Source organism: Terrapene carolina, unplaced genomic scaffold, assembly GCF_002925995.2.
Source record: "Terrapene carolina triunguis isolate 2854851 unplaced genomic scaffold, T_m_triunguis-2.0 Scaffold62, whole genome shotgun sequence".
In the NCBI taxonomy this organism is placed as follows: Eukaryota; Metazoa; Chordata; order Testudines; family Emydidae; genus Terrapene; species Terrapene triunguis.
Genome location: NW_020664413.1, coordinates 56,568,288 through 56,589,905, shown reverse-complemented (window position 1 = coordinate 56,589,905; position 21,618 = coordinate 56,568,288). Strand labels below are relative to the sequence as shown.

The 21,618-nt window shown below is 44.0% G+C and overlaps 1 protein-coding gene across 1 annotated transcript in view; it reads right to left on the bottom strand.

Moving 5' to 3' along the window:
* Positions 1-21,618, bottom strand: part of CDK15 (cyclin dependent kinase 15) — a 49,113-nt gene that overhangs the window by 23,429 nt on the left and 4,066 nt on the right. Inside the window, exons 5-9 of the mRNA XM_024196484.2 lie at positions 18,811-18,905; positions 17,936-17,998; positions 15,140-15,263; positions 12,839-12,959; positions 8,917-9,010 (exon numbers count right to left, since the gene is read on the bottom strand). Of these exons, the coding sequence (XP_024052252.2) occupies positions 8,917-9,010; positions 12,839-12,959; positions 15,140-15,263; positions 17,936-17,998; positions 18,811-18,905 (497 nt within the window). The remainder of the gene's footprint in view (positions 1-8,916; positions 9,011-12,838; positions 12,960-15,139; positions 15,264-17,935; positions 17,999-18,810; positions 18,906-21,618) is intronic.

Here is a 21,618-nt window from a genome sequence, read left to right as displayed (position 1 = left end):
CTGAGAGTCAGATTCTGACCTCAGTTACACTAGTGTGAATCCAGAGTAATCCCTTGGAAATCAATGCAATTACACCTGGACCTACTCTAGTGTAGCTGAAATTGAAATCTGGCTCTATGTGTAAAGGAGAGATATGCTTTAGTTCTGCTGAATTTCTAGTAAAAAGGGACTTGCCGAAGTTTAATGCCACTGCTGCTGGGAATGTCAATGTACATGTACAGCTGCACTGACAGGTGTCATTTACAAGGGTATTTGCAATAACAGGGTCATTGTATAGCCATGTTTACAGCTAAAGATGTCCCTCTAGGGCCAGGATTACATTGATGAGTGGTTCTCTGCAGTTGTACTTGCACCACATGATATGCATTCAGTGGCCGCGCACTGTAGCTGTAATAGAGACGCCTGCTGTTTCGAGATCAAAAAGAAAAGATGGTAAACATCTACTGACAGGTGCTAAAAAATAATTCAGGGCCTAATTCTGAGAGGTGCTGAGCCTCAATGTCTCCTTTTGCCTTGAATCTCAATCAGTGTGGCTCAGCACCCCTCAAGTAGTGGAATTCAGGCCAATAAGTTTCCCTAAGGTCACTTTTGCTGCAGAGGACTATGAGACTGAGCACATATATATGTATTTTCTCTTTGGAATTGCAGCTGTTCAGTGTGATAGTTATTATTTATTACATACGAAGTGACCTGTGTATAACACTCTGTAAATGAGCTGTGCCAAACATGTAAAGCTCATACCCAGTTTATGGCATGAAATGATAAAAACCGTACTGCCAACTCCAGGAATTCAGAAATCTGAGTCAGGCCCCCAAAATCTTTTATTTGCTTTCTGCTTTTTGGAGCCTTTAGATTACTCTCAGGTTTTTCTCTGCAACCAGGAGGGCTAGGAACTTAACGTTTCTTTAAAATGAAAACTAAGATTCTCATGTAATCACCTGACATCAGGAGCTGGGGCTTGAAGTAAATACCAAATATTATGAGACTGGTGATAAAATTGCAACAGTTGACAACACTGAAATATGATACAGACAGCAAACATGGAGAGTGATCATTAAAAGTGGCATGCCTTTTTCATATATATTTTGGAAACAATAATTGGGCTATGATGAAAATTCCTATACTCTGCAAGATGGGCAGAACAGCTAGGGTGACTGGTCTGGATGTGGATGAGGATACATTAATTCATAAATAGCAAATTTATAGCACAAATAGGACATGTTATATCTACAGATTGGCTCAAAGCAAACCCCAGACCTGCATACCCTAAATTGTGGTGGGGGAGGGGGTCATTTATAAACTGAACCTGAATTCAGAATTTTGCAGTAGGCTCTTATCTTTCTAACAAGCCACATCAAAACTCGGAATCTGAAATCCCTGAAATACACAGTGTAGAAAATCCAGCTCTACGGTTTGAAGTGTTGTTCCTGCTGTAATTCTGGCCCTGATTCTGCTATATGCTGAGCACCTCCTGTGAGCTACGGAGAGTCTTTAATTCCTACAGAAGTCAGTGGAAAGTGAGAGAGTTCAGCACCTGGCAGAATTCGGCTCTGTAGCCCAATTCAGCAGATCACCCTGTTCAGCAAAGTACTTAAGAATGCACTTAACTGTAAGTCTCTATGCATCCGAAGAAGTGAGGTTTTTACCCACGAAAGCTTACGCCCAAATAAAACTGTTAGTCTTTAAGGTGCCACCAGACTCCTTGTTGTTTTTGTAGATACAGACTAACACGGCTACCCCCTGATACTTAACTGTAAGTATGTGCTTAAGTTCTTTGCTGAGCAGGGAGGGAGTAAAGTACATGGTTAAATGCTTTGCTGAACTGGAGTGTGAATGAGGCAAGGGCTCAGAATACCACTATATAGTATCAATTACACAATTTCATCAGAAGCTAGAAATACGTTTTTTCAGTCTGCTCTTTAAAAGTTGATGTGGTCGCAAGCCATGACATTTGGGTCCAGTGTTCAATTTCCAGGGATTTGGATCTAGGGCTTTGTTTTGAGTTTGACCCCTCAATGAATAGGTGACTGATCACAGACTCTAGGTCTGGACTATATATATTTAATTGATATGAACATATTCCTAAGATTACTTTACCCTTTACAAGTCCTTCCTACATTCTTTTAATCTAGCTATAACAAATCTCTGGGTCAAATTATCCAACATTTTTTATGGAAAAACAAGAAGCCTAGAATTAGCATTAGTAAGTTAAAATTGCTCAAGGAAACAAGGCATCTTGTCCTTCCAGACTCTCATGGTGCAGCATCACTACATCTGATATAGGAACGGCAGAATATCTGTTCCAGTTAGCATGGCGCATGACTGAACAGAATGTGATTTCTCCTGAATACCTTAACCTCTTGTCTGAAACAAATTACTTGCCATTTTCTAAAATCAATCTGATTGAAGCCCTATCCCTGAAAAATAGCCATAAAATCTGCACGTTTCGAAATATAAAACACCTTTGATTGTCACACTTGTAGAATTCACTCAATTTCAGCCTGCAAACAAAAATAAAATATTAATTCCTACACCAGGAAAGATATTGTTCCCTCCTCATAATATTCTTGTGCCCTTCAATCAGCTGCACCAACACCATAATAAAGAAACAAAATGATTTTACATGTGCTGAATCTAGCTGTCGCTACCATTTCACACAACTGACATATTCAGTATAAAAACAGTCCAAAGCATTTTATTTCCCGATGTCACACAGTCCTACAGAATGCTGTAGACGAAAAATATCCTCCTATACCACACATCTGGAACTAAAACATGGGTAAGAAAATGTCACAGCCTGACGGTGCTAGAGCACTTGCTACCATTCATAAAACAATTTGTAAAAAATTCACACAAATGCAATGTTATATTCCACAGAGCCCACCCTCCCACCCTGTCTGTTGGCTGCTTTGTGTTACAACCCTCTTATATTTTTCCCTTGTGTGCTTTAGCTCGGTAACATTTTGGACAATTAATTGGTAGAGCTTGCCTTATTTTGGGCCCCATTCCTAGAATCACATGGGGGAACTCCTGTACCCACATTGAGCCCTACAGAAGTCACTGACAGCCACTGAATGTGTGGCTATCTAGTGCAAAATTCATGTCTGACACCTGGGAACTTTGAGCTAATAATTTAAGCTTATTAAGTTTACTTCTATCTACAACGCAAGTTTTTAAAGAACACATTTTACCAAATCAGACTCTCAGCCTTGCTGACTAGATTGGATCAATGCTCATTTCACAGAGTCAGAACTGTCTACAGTTCAACTCAACACATTGGTGCCGATTATATACAAACAGCTTCAAACTGAGACAAGCACATCAGACGTAGGTTGAAGATTTTCAAAAGTGACTAGTGATGTAGGTTGCCTCAGTTTTTGGTACTTAAATTGGAACATTTTAAAGAACCTGATTTTTAGAAAATACCAAGCACCTATCCTCTAAAAATCATTTAAAGTGTCCCAAGTTGGACACCCAACAGTCGCTAATCAGTTCTGAAAATCTTGGTCTCAGTATAGTCGTCTCCCCGATGTAAATGTATAACAACAATGAACCTTCTGTGTAATGGATTAACTATTTCACGGCTCTTAGACCTTCCTTCCTGATTCTTAAATATTATTTCTGTCTTTTGTAGTATGAATTATTAAACCAATGCATAAGAAGGTTTCAATCAGCTCATATATAGAGTGACCTAAATTATACCGAAGTAATTTGTAGTGTAGACATAGCCTCAGGCTTGAGGCTAAAGAACCATTTTCCTACCGCCTCAGCTGCGGAGTTCTGTGTTTTCTCCTCCTTGGATCAACCACCTTTGGGAAAGTCCCATTTCAGATGGGTAAGTCCACGGAGAAGCTGAAGATGTGGCCAGAGGATGGCAGTGTTGGCCACTCAAAGCAAAAAACAACAAGAAGCTAATGTTTCATGTTTCTGAAGAGTCAATGACCAACAGCAATATACAACAGTGCATATATTGGTTACATCCACCTTGATTTAGCCCAAGTGCAGGGAGATGTAGGTCATTCAGCAGCACAAATAAAGGATGGGACACTGCAGATCATAGAAATGAGTTCTCATTCAGAAATTCTATATCCCCTAGTGAATTCCCCTGTAGACTTCATTAGAATACTCCTCCTGGTCTCCCCTTATCCTTATAGTTCTTCTTCGAGTGCTTGCTCATGTCCATTCCATATTAAGTATGTGTGCTCGCCACCTGCACCGGTGCCAGAAGTTTTTCCCTTAGCAGTATCCGTAGGGGACCGGCTCGGGCGCCACATGGTGCACTATAAGGGGCGCCGCTGGCTGCCCCCACCGTCAGTTCCTTCTTGCTACCAGTGATGGTGCTGGAACTTCTGCTGCTTCGGCTAGCTTTCACTTAGTTCAGTGTGTCTCATGAACGTTTCTTTGTAAAATAGTTGTATATAGTTTAGTATTTACCCTTAGTATTAGTTCTAGTTAGTTGGTCCCGGATGGGACTCAGCCTAGGATCCATCTGTCCTGCTGTTCTCCAACTGCCTTTCTTTTTTCCTCCCTGCATGGACAGCTATAACTTTAGACCACTGTGTCCTCAATACTGTGGTGGAGAGTTATACCCTACAGTTTACTTCCTGCCTCACCCCCACCCCCCAACTCCCTTTCCCCATCCCTCTTCAGGGACCCTTCTCACGAGAGTCTCCTCGCACAGGAGGTAAAGGGGTTGCTACAATTGGGTGCGGTGGAAGAAGTTCCTCTCGAGTACAGGAACAAGGGGTTCTATTCCTCGTACTTCTTAATCCCAAAGGCCAAGGGTAGTTTGTGGCCCATCCTGGACCTGAGGGACCGCAACATGTATCTAAAGAAGCTCAAGTTCTTCATGGTCTCCTTGGCTTCTATCATCCCCTCCCTGAACCTGGGAGACTGGTATGCCACCCTCGACCAGGCCTCAGGTCCAAGAGGATGTCACGGTGCTGCAAGCCAGGTGCCACTCCCTGGCCTTCTGGTGAACGACAAAAAGTCTACGTTCCGGTGCAAAGGATAGAGTTCATTGGAGCAGTGCTCGACTCGACCTGTGCCAGAGCGTTCCTGCCACTAGAAAGGTTCCGGACGTCGATGGACCTCATTGCGCAGGTCTCCACGTTCCCCCTGACTACAGCCAGGGTCTGCCTGCACCTGCTGGGTCACATGGCAGCATGTACATACGTTGTCCACCATGCCAGGCTCCGGATGCAGCCCCTGCAGCAATGGCTGGCAATGGTCTATTCCCAGTCCAGAGATCACCTGGACAAGGTCGTTACCATTCCCCCGACGGTACTCGCCTCACTGTGATGGTGGACCGATTGCACGACCGTCCTAGAGGGGGTTCCATTTGACACCCCCCCATCACGCCATCAAATTGGTATTGGACGCCTCAGACTTCGGCTGGGGCGCGCACCTCGGCAACCTCCAGACCCAGGGTATGTGATCCCCAGAGAAGATGACATTACACATAAACGTCAAAGAACTCAGGGTGGTCCGCTTGGCATGCGGAGTCTTCCTACCTCACCTGTCGGGTAAGATGGTGAGAGTCCTGACAGACAACACGGCATCGATGTTCTACATCAACAGGCAAGGGGGAGCACGTTCGTCGACTCTCTGCCAAAAGGCACTCCGTCTCTGGGACTTCTGCATCAGCCACGAAATCCATCTGGAAGCTTGTCATTTCCCTGGCGTCAAGAACATGCTAGCGGATCACCTCAACAGGGACTTCTCCTCTCACCACGAGTGGTCGCTCCACCCGAAGGTAGCCTGCATGATCTTCCAGAGGTGGGGAACTCTCCAGGTAGACCTGTTCGCCACAAGGCTAAACAGGAATTGCCACCGGTTTTGTTCGTGGCAAGGCCTGGGCAAGGACTCCCTCTCTGATGCCTTCCTCCTGTCATGGTCAGGGAACCTGATGTACGCATTCCCTCCGATTCCTCTCATCAGCAGGGTCCTGGCAAAGATCAAGAGAGACACGGCACAAGCTATTATGATCACCCAGGTGTGGCCCCGCTAGCACTGGTTCAGCACACCCATGAACCTGGCAGCGGCCCTCCATGGCCCCTGCCCAACCGACCAGACTTGCTGTCACAGGACCACAGTCGGCTCCTGCACCCCAACCTCATGTCCCTCTACCTCTCGGCATGGATGCTGCGTGGCTGAAACCGGAGGAGCGGACCTGCTCAGATGAGGTCCAACAGGTCCTCCTGAGAAGCAGGAATACCTCAACCAGACTGACTTACCTGGCCAAGTGGACAAGGTTTTTCTACTGGGCGTCCAAGCACGGCACCTTTCCCGCGCGCTCTTCCATACAGTCTATCTTAGACTACTTGCTTCATCTGAGAAACCAGGGCCTGGCACACGCTTCCATTAGAGTGCATCTCATGGCCATCTCCAGTTTTCACCCACCGATCCAGGGCCAGAAAGTGTTTTCTCATGACATGATGGTCAGATTCTTGAGAGGCCTCAAGAGACTCTTCCCACAGGTATGGACTCCTGTCCCACAGTAGAATCTTAACTTGGTCGTCTCTAGGCTCACGGGCCCGCCCTTTGAGCCGCTGGGTTCCTGCTCCCTTTCCCACCTGTCATGGAAGGTTGTGTTCCTGGTGGCAGTGACATCGGCAAGACAGGTCTCTGAAATTAAAGCCTTGACTTCAGGACCTCCATACCCGGTCTTCTACAAAGATAAGGTTCAGTTGTGGCCCCACCCGGCCTTCCTGCCGAAGGTGGTCTCCATCTTCCATATGAACCAGGACATCTTCCTCCCAGTGTTCTGTCCCAAACCTCACAAGACCAGTGAGAAGATGCGTCTTCACTCCCTGGACATCCGGAGGGCCTTGGCTTTCTACTTAGAACCTACCAAACCTTTCTGAAAATCGACTAAACTCTTCATCACTACAGTGGATGAAGGGTCACCCGCTGTCCTCGAAGAGGATTTCCAGTTGGTTCATCTCATGCATGAGGACCTGTTACAACCTGGCGGGGGTTCCACCGCCGCTGATTGTCAGAGCCTACTCGACAAGAGCGCAAGTGTCTTCGGTGGCCTTCCTGGTGCACATCCCTATCCAGGATATCTGTAGAGCGGCAACATGGTCCTTTGTTCACACGTTTACCTCTCATTATGCCATCACTGAGCAGGCCAGAGACGACGCTGGGTTTGGCAGAGCTGTGTTGCAATCTACATGTCCGTGAACTCTTACCCACCTCCAGGGGTAGTGCTTGGGAGTCACCTAATATGGAATGGACATGAGCAAGCACTCAAAGAAGAAAAGACAGTTACTATTTCCATAACTGGTATTCTTTGAGATGTGTTGCTCATGTCCATTCCACAACCCACCCTCCTTCCCCACTGTTGGAGTTTCCAGCAAGAAGGAACTGAGGGTGGGGGAAGCCGGTGGTGTTCCTTGTACTGCACCATGCAGGTGCCACTCCAGAAAGCGCCAGAGCCGGTCCCCTACGGATACTGCTAAGGGGAAAACTTCTGGCATCAGTGCATGTGGCGAGCACACACACCTAATATGGAATGGACATGAGCAACACATCTCAAAGAACACCAGTTACGGAAAAGGTAACTGTCTTTTTTTCTTGGTTTCTGCTGGTGCACCAGGAGTTCCATGGAGATCAGTAGACCCATAGTTCGAGTCCAACATCAGTTGGAACCAGATGAAAAATGAAAACTAGAATTTCTGAGAGGGTCTATGATACAGAACGATGGCAGACCCTGTTGATTTTTCCTAATCCTCTTAACTATCCAGCAGCATATAGTTCCATGAGGAGTCTCTTGTATGGGCTTAGGCCTTCAATCTACTCCTCTTGATGGACATCAATGATAGTGTTGACATTAACATCAATGGGAACAGGAGTGTGTCCTTAAAGGGCTTGTCTACACGTACAGCGCTACAGTAACAACTCTGCAGATGTGTCGCTGTAGTTCTTTAGTGTAAACTCTACCTACGTTGATGGGAGGGATTCTCCTGTCAGCATAGGTAATTCACCTCCCCAAGAGGCAGTAGCTAGGTCAACAGAAGAATTCTTTCATTGACCTAATGCTGTTTACATGGGGACATAGGTCATTTTAGCTACCGACCTAATTTTCTAGTGTAGACCAGCCCAGAATCTTGTTGCCATTTTCAGTGCAGCAGTCACAAATCATCAGCATAAGCCGATAGGACAGCGGATCTCAAACTTTAGCAACCCGAGGACCCCCATTTTGATTTAAATTTTTTCACGGACCCCCAAGCTCCCCATTCAGCCCCAGGCCCCGCTCCCACTCCACCCCTTCCCCAAGGTCCCACCCCTGCCCTACCTCTTCCCGCTCCCACGCCACCCCTAAACCTCCTCTTCCCTGCCTCTTTCTGCCCCCTTCCCCGAGCACGCCCCGTCCCTGCTCCTCCCCCTCCCTCCCAGTGCCTCCTGCATGCCGCTGAACAGCTGTTCCCCGGTGTTCAGGAGACGCTGGGATGGGGAGGGAGAGAGGGCAGGGGAGGAATTGATCAGTGGGGTCCGTGGACCCTCTGGAGTAAGGACCCCAGTTTGAGAAACGCTGCACTAGGACAATGTTAGCACCTCTTGAAAGAGGACAATCTACTGTATGCCTTGGCCAAGTAAGGGTGTTAACTAGAGGGAACAGGATTTGCAGTAACTACATACCTTTTATGCCTCCTTCAGTTTGATGTCAGTATAATTGGTTTTAAATTTTTGATGAGATGGCAAACATCAAAGGAAAGTCATTTTGATGTACTCTAGTGACTATAGGAAAGTTACCAAATATAAAATGGTTTATAGGATATCGCTGTAAACTTAGCACATTAGACTGAGGATTCAAACCAAATTACGTCTCTTGTATAAAGCAGCCATGCTCAGGACGTAAAATTTAACAATCTGGATATTTTCCTCTCATTTTCCTGGCTGTATTTTACTCACCGCCCAGATCTTCTCCAGCTGTTCCAGAGTACCAGTAACTGCTGGGAACATGGGTTGACCCTGGAGCATTTCAACCAATATACAGCCTGCACTCCTGCAAAAAAGAAAATACCAACTCATTTAAGTAAGCGGCATGTACAGTATATATATATAGGTAAAAAAAGTCTATCCTCCAGCATCTTGGCCTAGATGTTAATGTAACTCTGAGTAGAGTGGTAGATAGTATTGTAGACATGGTCCCTGGCACTTACACAGTGATACAGATAGGGCTTTTTTTCTGGCTTTTGGCCACTGATCTGTCACACCACACCAGAGAAAGCACAGAAGGCATTGTGCATTCAGAGAGTTTTCCTGCAGAAATAATTAATTCCTCACTGCAAAATTGAACCCCAAACAACTAAACATAAACAACTTTCCAATGAGCATTCAACCTAATTTATTTAAATGTGTATGTGTGATGAGCTGTCTTGGTTCTTACTTTTTCTAAAACTATTCTCCTTAGTTTCTGATGCTGCATTTTTTAGTTACCATTCCCTGTCAACTCAGTACTTTTTACTCTCTCTCTAAACTAAGGCTTTGTCTACACTGAACTTTCATCGGTAAAACTTTTGTCGTACAGGGTTGTGAAAAAAAAAACCACCTCTGAACGACAAAAATGTTACCAACGAAAAGCACCGGTGTGAACAGTGCTTTGTTGGCAGGAGAGCACTGTTATTCAACAGCCGTGGTTTAACTGACCATGGTTATAATTGACTTCACTTCTAGCTAATGGCATGCCACACAGGGGGAGTAGTGGTGGAAAGAATTAATATTTCCATTCTTTGCGCTGTTAGATGCATCTGACCTTACTTTAAAACTAGCACAGCTATTTTAGAGCCATGGCCAATGTCAGTTGCACTATTTTCAGAGGAATAGCCCTTCAAACTAGGCAGTTCAGGTGTCCTTGGGACATTAGGGAAGATGGAGAAGTTCAGAAATGTCTCCACTGAAGCAGTAGGGCAACCTGTGAGTCTGCAGCTTGCATGGACTGTCTGGTGTTTTGAGTACCACTGCTCTTTCCTGGCTCTGATGTCTGAAATACATAGGTAAGTATATGAGGTTGTGTTGCCCTCTACTGCTTGGCCCAGACAGGATATAAATTCTCATATTACTGCTACTACTGCTAACGGAGATACTCTTTTTCCTCATATAGCAGGGGCATAAGGACTGATTGCCCACTCACTTACAGACTGCCACCGATGTAATCCACTGATTTCGTTGTATTAGTGTAACTCCATCAAATCCAGTGGAGCAGAGAAATTTGAAGCAGGAGTGAGAAGAAGGTCGTATCTTGAATTTAGGGTCTTGATCCCCAACAAATGACTTCACAGGGGTTCCAGGTCTGCATGAATCTGCCCTGGGTGTAATATTCCTGTAAGATTATATCGGGCTCTTGTGGGGGCGGGGTTGACTGCAAATAAGATATACAGACAAACTGGCAGTACTCATGAAACCAGCAGCTGCTGAAAGCCAACTCTCTGCATGCATAAAGAATTTTGTGTTTAAAAAAAAATTTCCCTGATGTTCAGTGTAATCTTCCCAAAACATTCTGTTAGTCTCCCTAAAGTCCCTTAATTGAATCTTCTAAGGTCTCGGAAAGATAGTGAGGGAGAAAGAGAGCAAGAGAAAGGATAGTAAGAGATTAAAGACGCTGTGCAAGTTAGTCCAAGAGCTACTGAGCCTCCTTCTATATCTCTCTTAATCTATTCAAGGCCCTATTCACTTTCCATGTGCCTCCCACTGACAGTATTGCCGCTCACGCGCATTATGGATGAATTGCCATCATGTTTTATTTTTTATAATTGGTTCCTTTAAACCAAGGCTATTACACTCACTGTCACATGCCATTGCCAAGGGCACTCTGACCCGACTTCATGTAAATTGCCATGTTCGAAAGAAGAGGATTTTTTTCTTTTTTTCCCAATAAACAAGTAACATCTGTGTGAATGGACTTTTTTTCCTAATAGATAAAAATTGAACTTATATAGAGCCTACATGCAGATAATAAATGACTCTTGTTAGAGGAAGTCAGTGAATAGAGTTCACATACTTTCCATTCTCTCAGCATGAGGTCTTTCTGAAAGGCAAACACTTTGAATGCTATTATTAGGAGGAGGTGTTATAACAAAGGTGCTATACTGGAATGTAGTGGAGTGGGGCTCAAAGTCCCTTATGCTGTGCTATTGGTGACAGAGAGTGCTGGATGAAATCTTTATAGTCAAGCCCCTGTGTCCTATGTGGTACATTAGGGCAAAATTATGCAACAGAGATCCCAGCTTTGTACAGCAGGAACTCCAGGTTTATATATTTAGGGGATGATCAGGCCCATGGACTGGCCTCGAGTCAGTGAGGAGCAGGAGGGCAGGTACCAGGAGGTGTCTGCCTAGTACACCAGTGGCGCCGGAACCGGGGGGGAACCAAGGGGGCCATAGCCCTCCCACTTTTTGCTGGGGTGGACCCCGCCCCATCCCCTCCTCTTCCCCTCAAGGCTCCGCCCCCCAGCTAGGCCAGTGTGGAGCCCGGCCGGGCAGCCCGGGCATTTGTGGAAGCCATGCGGACCTCCATCTGCCTGTGGTGTGTGTGTGGGGGGGGCTGAGAGCAGCCCCGTCCCATGTCCCCACCCCCGGGCTCCCTGTCTGGCCCAGGGCAGGTGGAGGGGGGCAGGGGTGGGGCCCGCTGCTCCCCTACTTTTGGGAAGGCTCTGACACCCTTGAGTACAACTGCATGTTCCACTAGGCAGGCAGGCATCTTCTTCAACAGTCCATGAGTGGCTGTAGGTGGCTTAGCCTGGGGAGGAGGTAATGGACTGGTGGCTGCTTAGAGAGAGGCGGGGGAGGACATTACAATTTAGATCTGCCCAGCAGCTGAGAGCCATTATAATGGAGAAACAGGTTATTTTAGTCATTGAAAATTTGATGCAATTAAAGTGGCTGTAGCCTTGGAGAGAGGAAGAGACTTTGCGCTCCCATTCCCCTGCTCTGCCCTCTAGACCCAAGCCACCAGAACTTCTGATAAGCCTCATGCCTCTGGAGAAGATGCCTGCCTTGTGGCGCTAGAGTTCTGCTGGGCACGCACCTGCTAACGCAAGTCTCCCTGTGCTTCTTGCAGATTTTGTCAGTCTATTAGGCGCCTGCCCAGTCCCCCAGACCCTAATGAGGTCTTTGTCCTTGCAGAGCTGTTGAGCTCTGGAAAGACAGGCTAAACGTCAGGCACAGAAGCAGTCATAGCAGAATGATGGAGTTACAAGATATTAACTGGCACTTGAGGAAGGAGTGAAATTGAGCAGTAGTTTACTCTGCTGTGTAATTGTATAGAACATGGGGCTTTGCCTATTTTAACTGTGGAGTGTGTTTAGGAAATGATCAGTGGTATAAAAGATGAGGTATCACAGAAATAAAGATAATCCCAATATCCTTCTAACTCCAAACCCATCTAGGACTCTTTGATGGCCAGAGCTGTGTTTTGTTATCAAAGGTCAAATTTATTCTTGGCGTAATTCTTCTAGTTATTATGCCTCCAGAAAGCAGTATTTCCAGAATGATACCACAGCCTCGGCCAGTCAGATACCTCCAGAATAATACACGTTTGCATTAGATTTGAAAGTGCTTTGCAAAGGTTAGTGAACTGAGACTCATGACACCTCTGGGAGGTATATAGGTGAGATATGAGGATGGCATTCCTGAAAGCAGAGCTACTGATGTTTGCCACTTGTAGGAACCCAACAGTATAAGCACAGCACCTTCACGACTCACAGGCCTTGACACATCTTTCAGTCTATCTTTGCTCAAACTTGGCTGACTCCGTTTCAGTCATCTAAAGATAAGGCAAATGATAGTTCAGTTTCCCTGAGAGATATCAAAATGTGTCAAAGTTGGTTTCTCACCAGATATCCAAATCAGAAGAATAATCAGTGGCTCCGAGTAGCACATCAGGAGGACGGTACCAGAGCGTCACCACCTCAGAGGAGTATGTCTGACTGGGGATGGACTTGGCACGAGCAAGACCTGCCAGAACAGGAAAAACATGGATCTAGTTACACTTCCATGTCCCTTTGTAACTCATTGTGACATACCATTTCCTTCTGCCTGGACAGTACCTGAGTCTTAATAATCAGAAGAACAGTTTACTTTTCTGTAGCATTTTTCATCCTAAGTGATCCCAAAGCACTTTACAATCAACATATACATACCAAGTATGTAGAATACAACCTGCTGCATTCTGTAAAACAGTGAGGAGGAAAAAGGGATGTTTTGACTGAGGACACTGGGCAAAGCCCTGCTCTTAAAAAAAGTGCCACCAGTTTTTATACAAAGCAGACGGACCTTGGCTTCTAAGGTCTCTACTTATACTTAGTTTTCTGGTACTTAATTTATCTCTTTCAGAAGAATGGAGAGAGCATGCAGTTTAAAGATATGTACGACATATATTTAAAAAATGTTTTGGAATTTGTCTGAAATATCCAGTTTCAGCAGATACGCTGATTTGTGTGTATATAATATTTACATACATTTTATATATACACAAAATTTATAGCCATGGGATAAATTGCATTTATCTTCCACCTTTTCAGTGTTTCTAAGGCCAGGTCTACACTACCGCGGTAGTTCGACGGCTGGCAATCGAACTTCCGGGTTTGATTTATCGCGTCTGGTCTGGACGCGATAAGTCGAACCAGGAAGTGCTCGCCGTCGACTGCGGTACTCCACCTCAGCAAGAGGAGTACTGCGGAGTCGACGGGGGAGCCTGCCTGCCGCGTGTGGACCGCGTCTGAACCGCGGTAAATTCGAACTAAGGTATGTCGACTTCAGCTACGTTATTCACGTAGCTGAAGTTGCGTACCTTAGATCGAATTGGGGTGTTAGTGTAGACCAGGCCTAAGGCACTTAGCCCACTGATTCAAACCGCGTGAGACAACTATGGGCATTGCAAACCTCTGAGCAGCTTCAGACAGCTACCATTTTAGAATGAACAAACACCTTCAGAATGTTTCTTTCCTTCCTGCAAAATGTGACATTCTCTCCCCACTCCTCAAAATGATACGGATCCAAAGCGCAGGATGTCCCAGAGTCAGTCCTAGATCATGGCGTATTAAGATAGAAAGGCAGATCCTCAGGTGGTGTAAAAATTGTCATAGTTCCATCCATGGACTTCTATGGAGCTATGACCATTGACACCAGCTGGTAGGGTGGCTAGCCCTCCAGGATTGTCCTGCAGTCCCCAGGAATTAAAGATTAATTTTTAATTAAAGATTATGTCATGTGATGAAACCTCCAGGAATACATCCACTCAAAAGTGGCAACTCTACCAGCTGAGGATCTGTCCCAAAATATGGTGAGACTCATCAGGGCTGGAAAAAGGAAGCTTTATACCACTGGAGAGCTGAGAATCCCTCCTTCCCACAGCTCTGAAGCATTTGGCCTGAATTCTCAGTTATTCTAAGGCCCTTTGACACTGCTGTAGCTTGGCCCTTAAAGTGGGTGTAACTGTCAGAGAGGTTTAAAGGGGCCTTTGCGTAAGGGAGAATTCAAGGCCTTTGTTTGTAGCCCTGTTAGATCACAAATTATCAGACCTTAAAATCAAGACGTTATGATTTTTATACAAATTATTTTAAAGGTTTCTGGAAGTTTAGTTACATTTTTTCTCTCTACAAGGTCCGTATCATTGGCTGTATGGGGCTGAGGCGAACTGGCTTTACAGAGAGGAAGGGTAACAGAAATGCTGCCAAGTAAAAAAAAGTAAATTGCAAAAATTTCTAACATAATTTTGTCCTGTAAAATGTGGCATATGCAGAATACGTGATGGTGTGGAAGGAAGGTTTCATTAGCACACATTTGGGATGACCTGTATAATTCAGTTTTGGCAAAGCCAGTTCATGCCAATAAAATCTCTACCCTTCCCTACATAATCATCTATTCTGTATGCCACATATTTAATGTAGGGGTCTGATTCTCATCTCTCTGGAATGAGTCCTATACTACTGTAATTGCACTGTTTTAAATAAAGTTACTTTCAGTGTATACCAGTATAAGGAGAGGAGGATCAGGTCTACAGATTGATCACAGAAATGCTTTTCTTGAAGTGCAGTGAGAGAGGTTATGCTCACGTACCCATTGGTGGCTTTAGATGCATAAATGTAAGTATGTGAAAACTTAGATGCACTAGTTGTACCTGGGCAGTGACTCACCAAAGTCAGCTAATTTGAGCTCGCCCAGGCAACTGACGAGCAAGTTCTGGGGTTTCAGATCACGATGAAGAATGTGTTGTTGGTGGATGTAAGCCAGGCCTCGCAAAAGTTGGAACATGAAAAGCTAGAAAAAACAGGCAACAAACTTAAGCAGATGTCTGGGATTTTGAATCAGTATATTAACTCTGAATGTCAGGAAAACCTTTACAATGAAACAGTGCAAAAGGGAGGGAAGAATCAGTAAAAAACTTTGTCAACTTGTTCAGCAATGGCACAGGCTGAGAAGGGGGACTGAAAAATTGCAACAATAAAAATTATGGAATCTTTGATAGTTACATCAACTGATGGTTATATGCTTCCTCCCACTCTCCCTGATGCTTTCAGTGTGTTATACTGTGGCAGTGAAGGGGCTGTCACTCTTCATATCCTAAATGGGCATTTCAAAAGCTTTGCTTCCCTTTAGAATCTGACTGTTTATTTTAGGAGCAAAGATGATGTAAGGCTTCCCAAAGCACAGACTCAGCATCTGCAATGTCAGACGGCCTGGTATTGGTGTAAATCACTGAGGGAGACACCAGAGAGGAAAAATGAAGGCAGAGGAGGAAAAACAACAGAAGAAAAGAGGGAGAAGGAGAAGAAAGAAGATACAGAAGGGAAAAATAAAGACAGAGGCCCTGATTCTCACTACTCTGGCAGCGTAAAGTGATCCTAAAATAAACGAGAATCAGGCCCAGAACAGGATCTGAAAAGGCATGAAGGATAGAAAACAATTCATTGCATAAGTTATTAGCCTTCTCCAGAGGGGAAACACTTTTTATCTGAGACCTTTCCTGGAGACTAGGAAAAAAGGTGACATTCATGGTTAGCTTTTCTACTGGAAAAGAGGCAAACAAAAATCAGATATATAATCATATTTTGCATTTTTATAGCATCTTCCATGTGAGATCTCAAAAATTGCTTTGCAAGGATGAAAGAAACGAGCCATATGACACCCTCCTGCAGGCTCATAGTAAATCACTTTGCTGTTTTCCAGTCTTCTTGTCAATGAGGAACGAAAACATCTAAGGAGGGCAGCTGGCTGGTGTTTACTGATGCAAGTGCCAGTCAGGACACGTTACAGTTTTGTTTTTGTTTTTTAACAAGCCTTCCTGGTGGCATAGCACTTGTGCGATGCACCAACCCATCGTTTCTTGGAAGTGGAGACACTGAGCAGCTCCATCTTCAGGGGCAAGTGACTGTTGCCCACACGCTTCTGAGATCTCCCTTGTCAGTCAAGGCTGGCATTAATTTTGGAATTATAATGGGCGAGGGCTGAGCTCCACAAGCACAGCTACCTTAGGAATTCCATTCCAATTAATTTAGGTTTCCATTCTGAATTGTAATCTTAATTAAAAAATATTAGAATAGGAGCCGTTTGCTCATGCAGTGCTCTACAGGAGAGTAGAAACTGCAGGATATGAACCTGCTTTTCCTACATTATTTTACTATACACTAAAAAATCTTCTTCTTTTTTAACAACCTAAGAGCTGAATTTTGGTCCCATTACAGTTAGTGGCAAAACTCCTCTTTAGTTAATGGAACCAGAATTCAACCTTAAACATTTTTGATATTCTGCAATGTTTCTGATATTTAACTTTTATGTTACAGTCATCCTAAGATGCCCTGACCAGGATCAGAGAATCATTGCGCTAGGTGCTATATAAATGTAGGGGCAGATGTGGTCTTTGCTCCAGAGAACTTGCAACCTGCCATTTTGTTTTAGAATATTAATGTAACGAAGATTTTGTTAAAAGTAGAACTGTGCCAAAACCAAAACACTGGATCTTGGACATCTCTGAACTTTGAGAGTGTTTGAAATCTGAACAAGGATTCAGATAAGTCCTTATTTTTAAGCAAGGCAAAAGATTTAGAGGGGGTTGACCATCAGAAAGGGTGTAATTTAATAACTTTATTAACGATCTGGGAAAATGGGCGACCAGTAAAGTGGCAAAATCTGCAGATGACAGAATTATTTAAATTAGTCAAGATGGGAGAAGACTTTGAGGAACTTCAGAGGGGCCTAATAAAGCTAGGAGAGCATGACAAATGAAATTCATTGTTCACAGATGTAAGATGGGGCACACTGGGAGGAGTTGTTTGAATTATGCATAAATGCTGGGTTCTGAATTAACTGAAACTACTCAGGAAAAAAGACCTGGGCGTTCATTGTGGACGTCTCAATGGAAACCGCTTCTCAGTGTGCAGTGGAGGTCAAAAAAAGAAATCAAAATGTGAGGATGTGTAAGAAATGGGATAAAAGATACAGAAAATATTACAATGCGTTCTATAAATTAATGGTACACCCTCACCCTGTTCGCTTGTAGTCAACCTACCTCAGAAAGCTATAGCAGAAATAAAAGGGATCTAGAAAGCTTAGAGCCATGAAGATATTAGGAGAGGCAAATGGTTGAGTTTTGAGAAGAGACCAGTGAGTGGGGAGATGATAAAGTAATGAATTAAATAGAGATGGAACTCATTGCCACAAGATGTCATTGAGGCCAAAAGCTGAAATCCTTCTTGAACAGTCAGAAAACTGGAGGGAGGACTTTTTCAGTCTTCAATTGAAGAGTGAGTAGGGTTGAATCTTTAACAACTAGATATTTTCTCCCAACTGTTTGTCAGGTATTTGAGATAAATAGATATTAGCAAAAGATTTAAGATGTTTTAAGCACCGCAGCATTTTACAATGACTCTCCATAATGGAATATAAACATACATTTCATGCTTTAAGGGATACTTGCCCCTTAAAGAACTCACCATGACATTGTGAGCATGAAGTCCTCCAGGATGCTGGGCCATATACTGTGCCAGATCTGTGTGCTAAATAAGTGTGGAGAGGAGAAAGAAAGAAGACTTAGGACAAATCTGCAGGGGAATCAATTCTATTGAAGACTGACTAGGATCACACTTGAAGTCAAATCCACAGGTCTCTTCGCCAGTGGTACAACATACATATAATGACAGTGACCCTTTTGTGACTGAAGTGTAGTATACAACACAGGCTGCAAAGTTGTATTTTTTTCACCCTGGAAAGAAACACTTCACTTAAGCCTTGATCCAGCATAGCACTTAAGCACGTCCTTAAAGTTAAGCACATGCTTAAGTGGTACGTGAAATCAGGGCCCTGATCAGCATGTTGGCTCATCCTAACAGTTTAAGTAAGACCAGGGGCTGCTAGTTGTCAGAATTCATCATAAAATTGCAAATAGAGGAAACCATGGCTCAAGTATTTTCCTGCTTGCTGAGGGGGTCTTTTTGTTGATTTTTACCAAAACAGATGCTGAAATTAGGGAGCTTGTTGACTGAGATCAATAGTAAGAGAAACTGTGGCTCAACAGCACTGTTTTCATCACTTTTTCCTGGTAGCAATGAAGGAAGTCAGTTTCTGCCAGTGTAGTGTAAATAAGATGGGAGACCCTTCTTGAACGTGGCTCTCACTAAAGGGGGAAAGGAAGCAGGAAGAGCCAAGGCCATATAGATTGAAGTCAGATATCGAGAGTGAAAGAAATAATCACCGTAATGAAATTGTTCGTAACACCTTCCCTTTATAATGCTATGAAATATGAACATTCATTATACTATCAACAGGTCTCTTCTCGATGCTTCATAAAACTAGCAAAAGAGCAGCTCACCATGTATTCGAAGACAAATGTCAGCGTGTCCTTTGTCTGGATAATGTCGTGCAGGAGCACAATATTGGCATGTTTCAGACTCTTGAGAAGAGAAGCTAGTGAAACAGAAATGAAGCTATGATCCCAAGAGCTGCTTTTGGCAGTGGAAGTAGCATATTTATGGCTTGGGTTATACATGGCTCCACCAATCAGGCTGTCTGGAAAAAGCGCTGGGCAGATACTGTGAAGCCGAGGGAGGGAGTTACATGTAAACTATGCCCTCATGCACCAGTCTGGCCCCTTGTGTACTGCAAGGGGGATTTCACCCTAAAGGAGGGCTGGCAACATTGTCACCACTTGTCCTCTCTCATGGTTTCTGAGAAGATTCGCTGATTCAGCACATGCTGTGACTTCCCAGGCTGCACATGGGAGGTGCCACCCAATTTTGGGGCAAGGTTGACTTTGTGCAGAAGAGGGTTTGGAGTCACTTTCCAGAAGTGCAATATCAGGGAGTCTGTGCTGATATTTATGCCAGTTTAAACTGGTTTAGATGTTAGGCAGGATTTAGCCAGTTTCTGTTTTTGAAAAGCCTATTGGTTAATTCTCACACCTTAATGCTCCATTGAACTGTTCTCTGAGTGCCAAGAGTGCAGTTATTAAGTTAACAGTATCTCAACTGCATTTATATAACGTATATAACTTCAGAGCCACTGCAAGTATACAGCCCCCTAGACTCAACTCTCCCCCGTGGGCATGCTTTAGCATTTCTCACACTAGGGATGGGCTCTAGCTGACAATCTCATGAAGGAAACTTCCCAACAGAATGTCTCTAAAATTTTGAATGGACATTCATTGCTAGAGCGATTAGTATTTATTGCTTGCAATACAGTCCAGGGACCCCAATCAGGATCAGGGTCCCATTGTGGTAGGCGCTGTACACACACATATTAACAAGCAATCTCTGCTTTAAAAAGAGCATTGACTCAACCAACAGATTCACAAGCCACATGTGCATTCCAATTTAGGGGAGGCATCACATGATGTCCTGACTAGAGCTGGACAAAAGTTTGCAGAAAAACCCTTTTTTGCTGAAAAATGCAGATTTGGGTTGACTGATTGAAACATTTCATGAATTTGTGTTGAATTCACCAAATTGTTTACATAAAAAAAAAATAAAACAAGTTGAAACATTTTTGAAATAAAACATTTATATTTTTATTTGAAACAACTTTTTGATTCGAATTTTACTTCAGTTTTATTTTTTTAAAAGGTAAACAACCCCATAAATGTTTTGTTCAAACCTAAACAATTTTATTTTATTTGTATACTTTTTGGGTTTGCCGAAAAATTAAAAAAAAAAATTCATTTCAGCTTGAACTGAAATTAAATATATTTTTGATTTTTTTGATTCGGCCGCTGAACCAAAAAGTTAGTTATGCACAGCTCTCATCCTGACACTGCGGTGGTTAGCCCCAGGGATAAAAATACCAATTTAAAATGAAACACAGACAGATTAAATCTTTGTTTGTAGCCAACTTAGGTAAGTGAAAATGTTTCGTTCATGGTTGTAGTTCTTCCTGTAACTTGTGCTGATGACTGCATTACTTACTATTATAAAACAAGCTTGTTACACTCATCTTTGTAATCTGAGGTCTAGATTGCCTGGTCACAGCAGAGACGGGCTGGCAGGAAGAGATTGTAAAAAGTCTCAGCACTTTGTGCCTTGCTTAGGGGATATAGTCCCAATCAGGGTACGTCTACATTGCAATAAAAACCTGCGGCTGGCCTGTGCCAGCTGACTTGGGCTAAGGGACTGTTTAACTGCGGTGTAGATGTCTGGCTCGGGCTGGAGCCTGGGCTCTAGGACCCTGCGAGCTGGGAGGGTCCCGGAGCTCAGACTGCGGGCCTTGGTCAAATGTCTGCACTGCTATTAAACAGCTCCTTAGCCTGAGCCCTGTGACCCAAGTCAGCTGGCACAGGCCAGCCACAGGTTTGTAATTGCAGTGTAATTGCTCTGCCTCAGGCTTGAGACAATAATAGCTTTCCCAATGGAGAGGGAGGAGAAAGGATGTAGCAGAGGCTGCTGACCCTCAGATCCCTGGTGCTCCAGAGATTTTGAGTCCAATTCTTGCACTCAATCAAATTGTGCTCAGTCCAGGACACCAGGAGGTTGGTAAAAGCGGCCTTTTGAGACTCCCTGAGTCCAAGGCTATCCAGGGCAGGGTTAGTCAAGCCCTTGACATAAGAGAGCAGCCTCAGGGCTCCTCTAAAAATTATATCTGGCTGCCTATAGACCGAATAAAGATGCTTCAGCCATATCCCTTATGCCGTGGAGGGGAGAGACATAATGCAACTACACTGGCTTTATGCTACCCAGAGATTCCTCTATCATGGAGGAATTCCCAGCTGGCCAGATCCTGTGGATTTCCCGCCCTTTTGTACCAGTGGAGCAGCACAAAGGATCTGTAGTGAAATGAAGAATCAAGACTATTGTGTCCTGAGTTGGACATAGTGCCTCTTAGAGGTCTCAGTGCTCTTCAGCTGGTGCATCTCAGCATCCCTCAACCATAGCATTACAGCCATTATTGAGCCTTAAGTATGTTTAATCCTTTTGAGGCTCTCTGAGATAAATTACCCCTTTGGCTGTTAAGTGTTTAGTGCCACTCCTTCAAAGTAACATAGAGTGCAACATGTTAATAAATCTAAAGCTTTGTTTAATGACACTTGAACTATTGACTTACATTGTAAATTTAAGATGTCAGATGTCACAAAGCTCAACACAGCACAAAAGAACTATTTAAAATAGACCCGTCTTAGGAACTTTCTAGT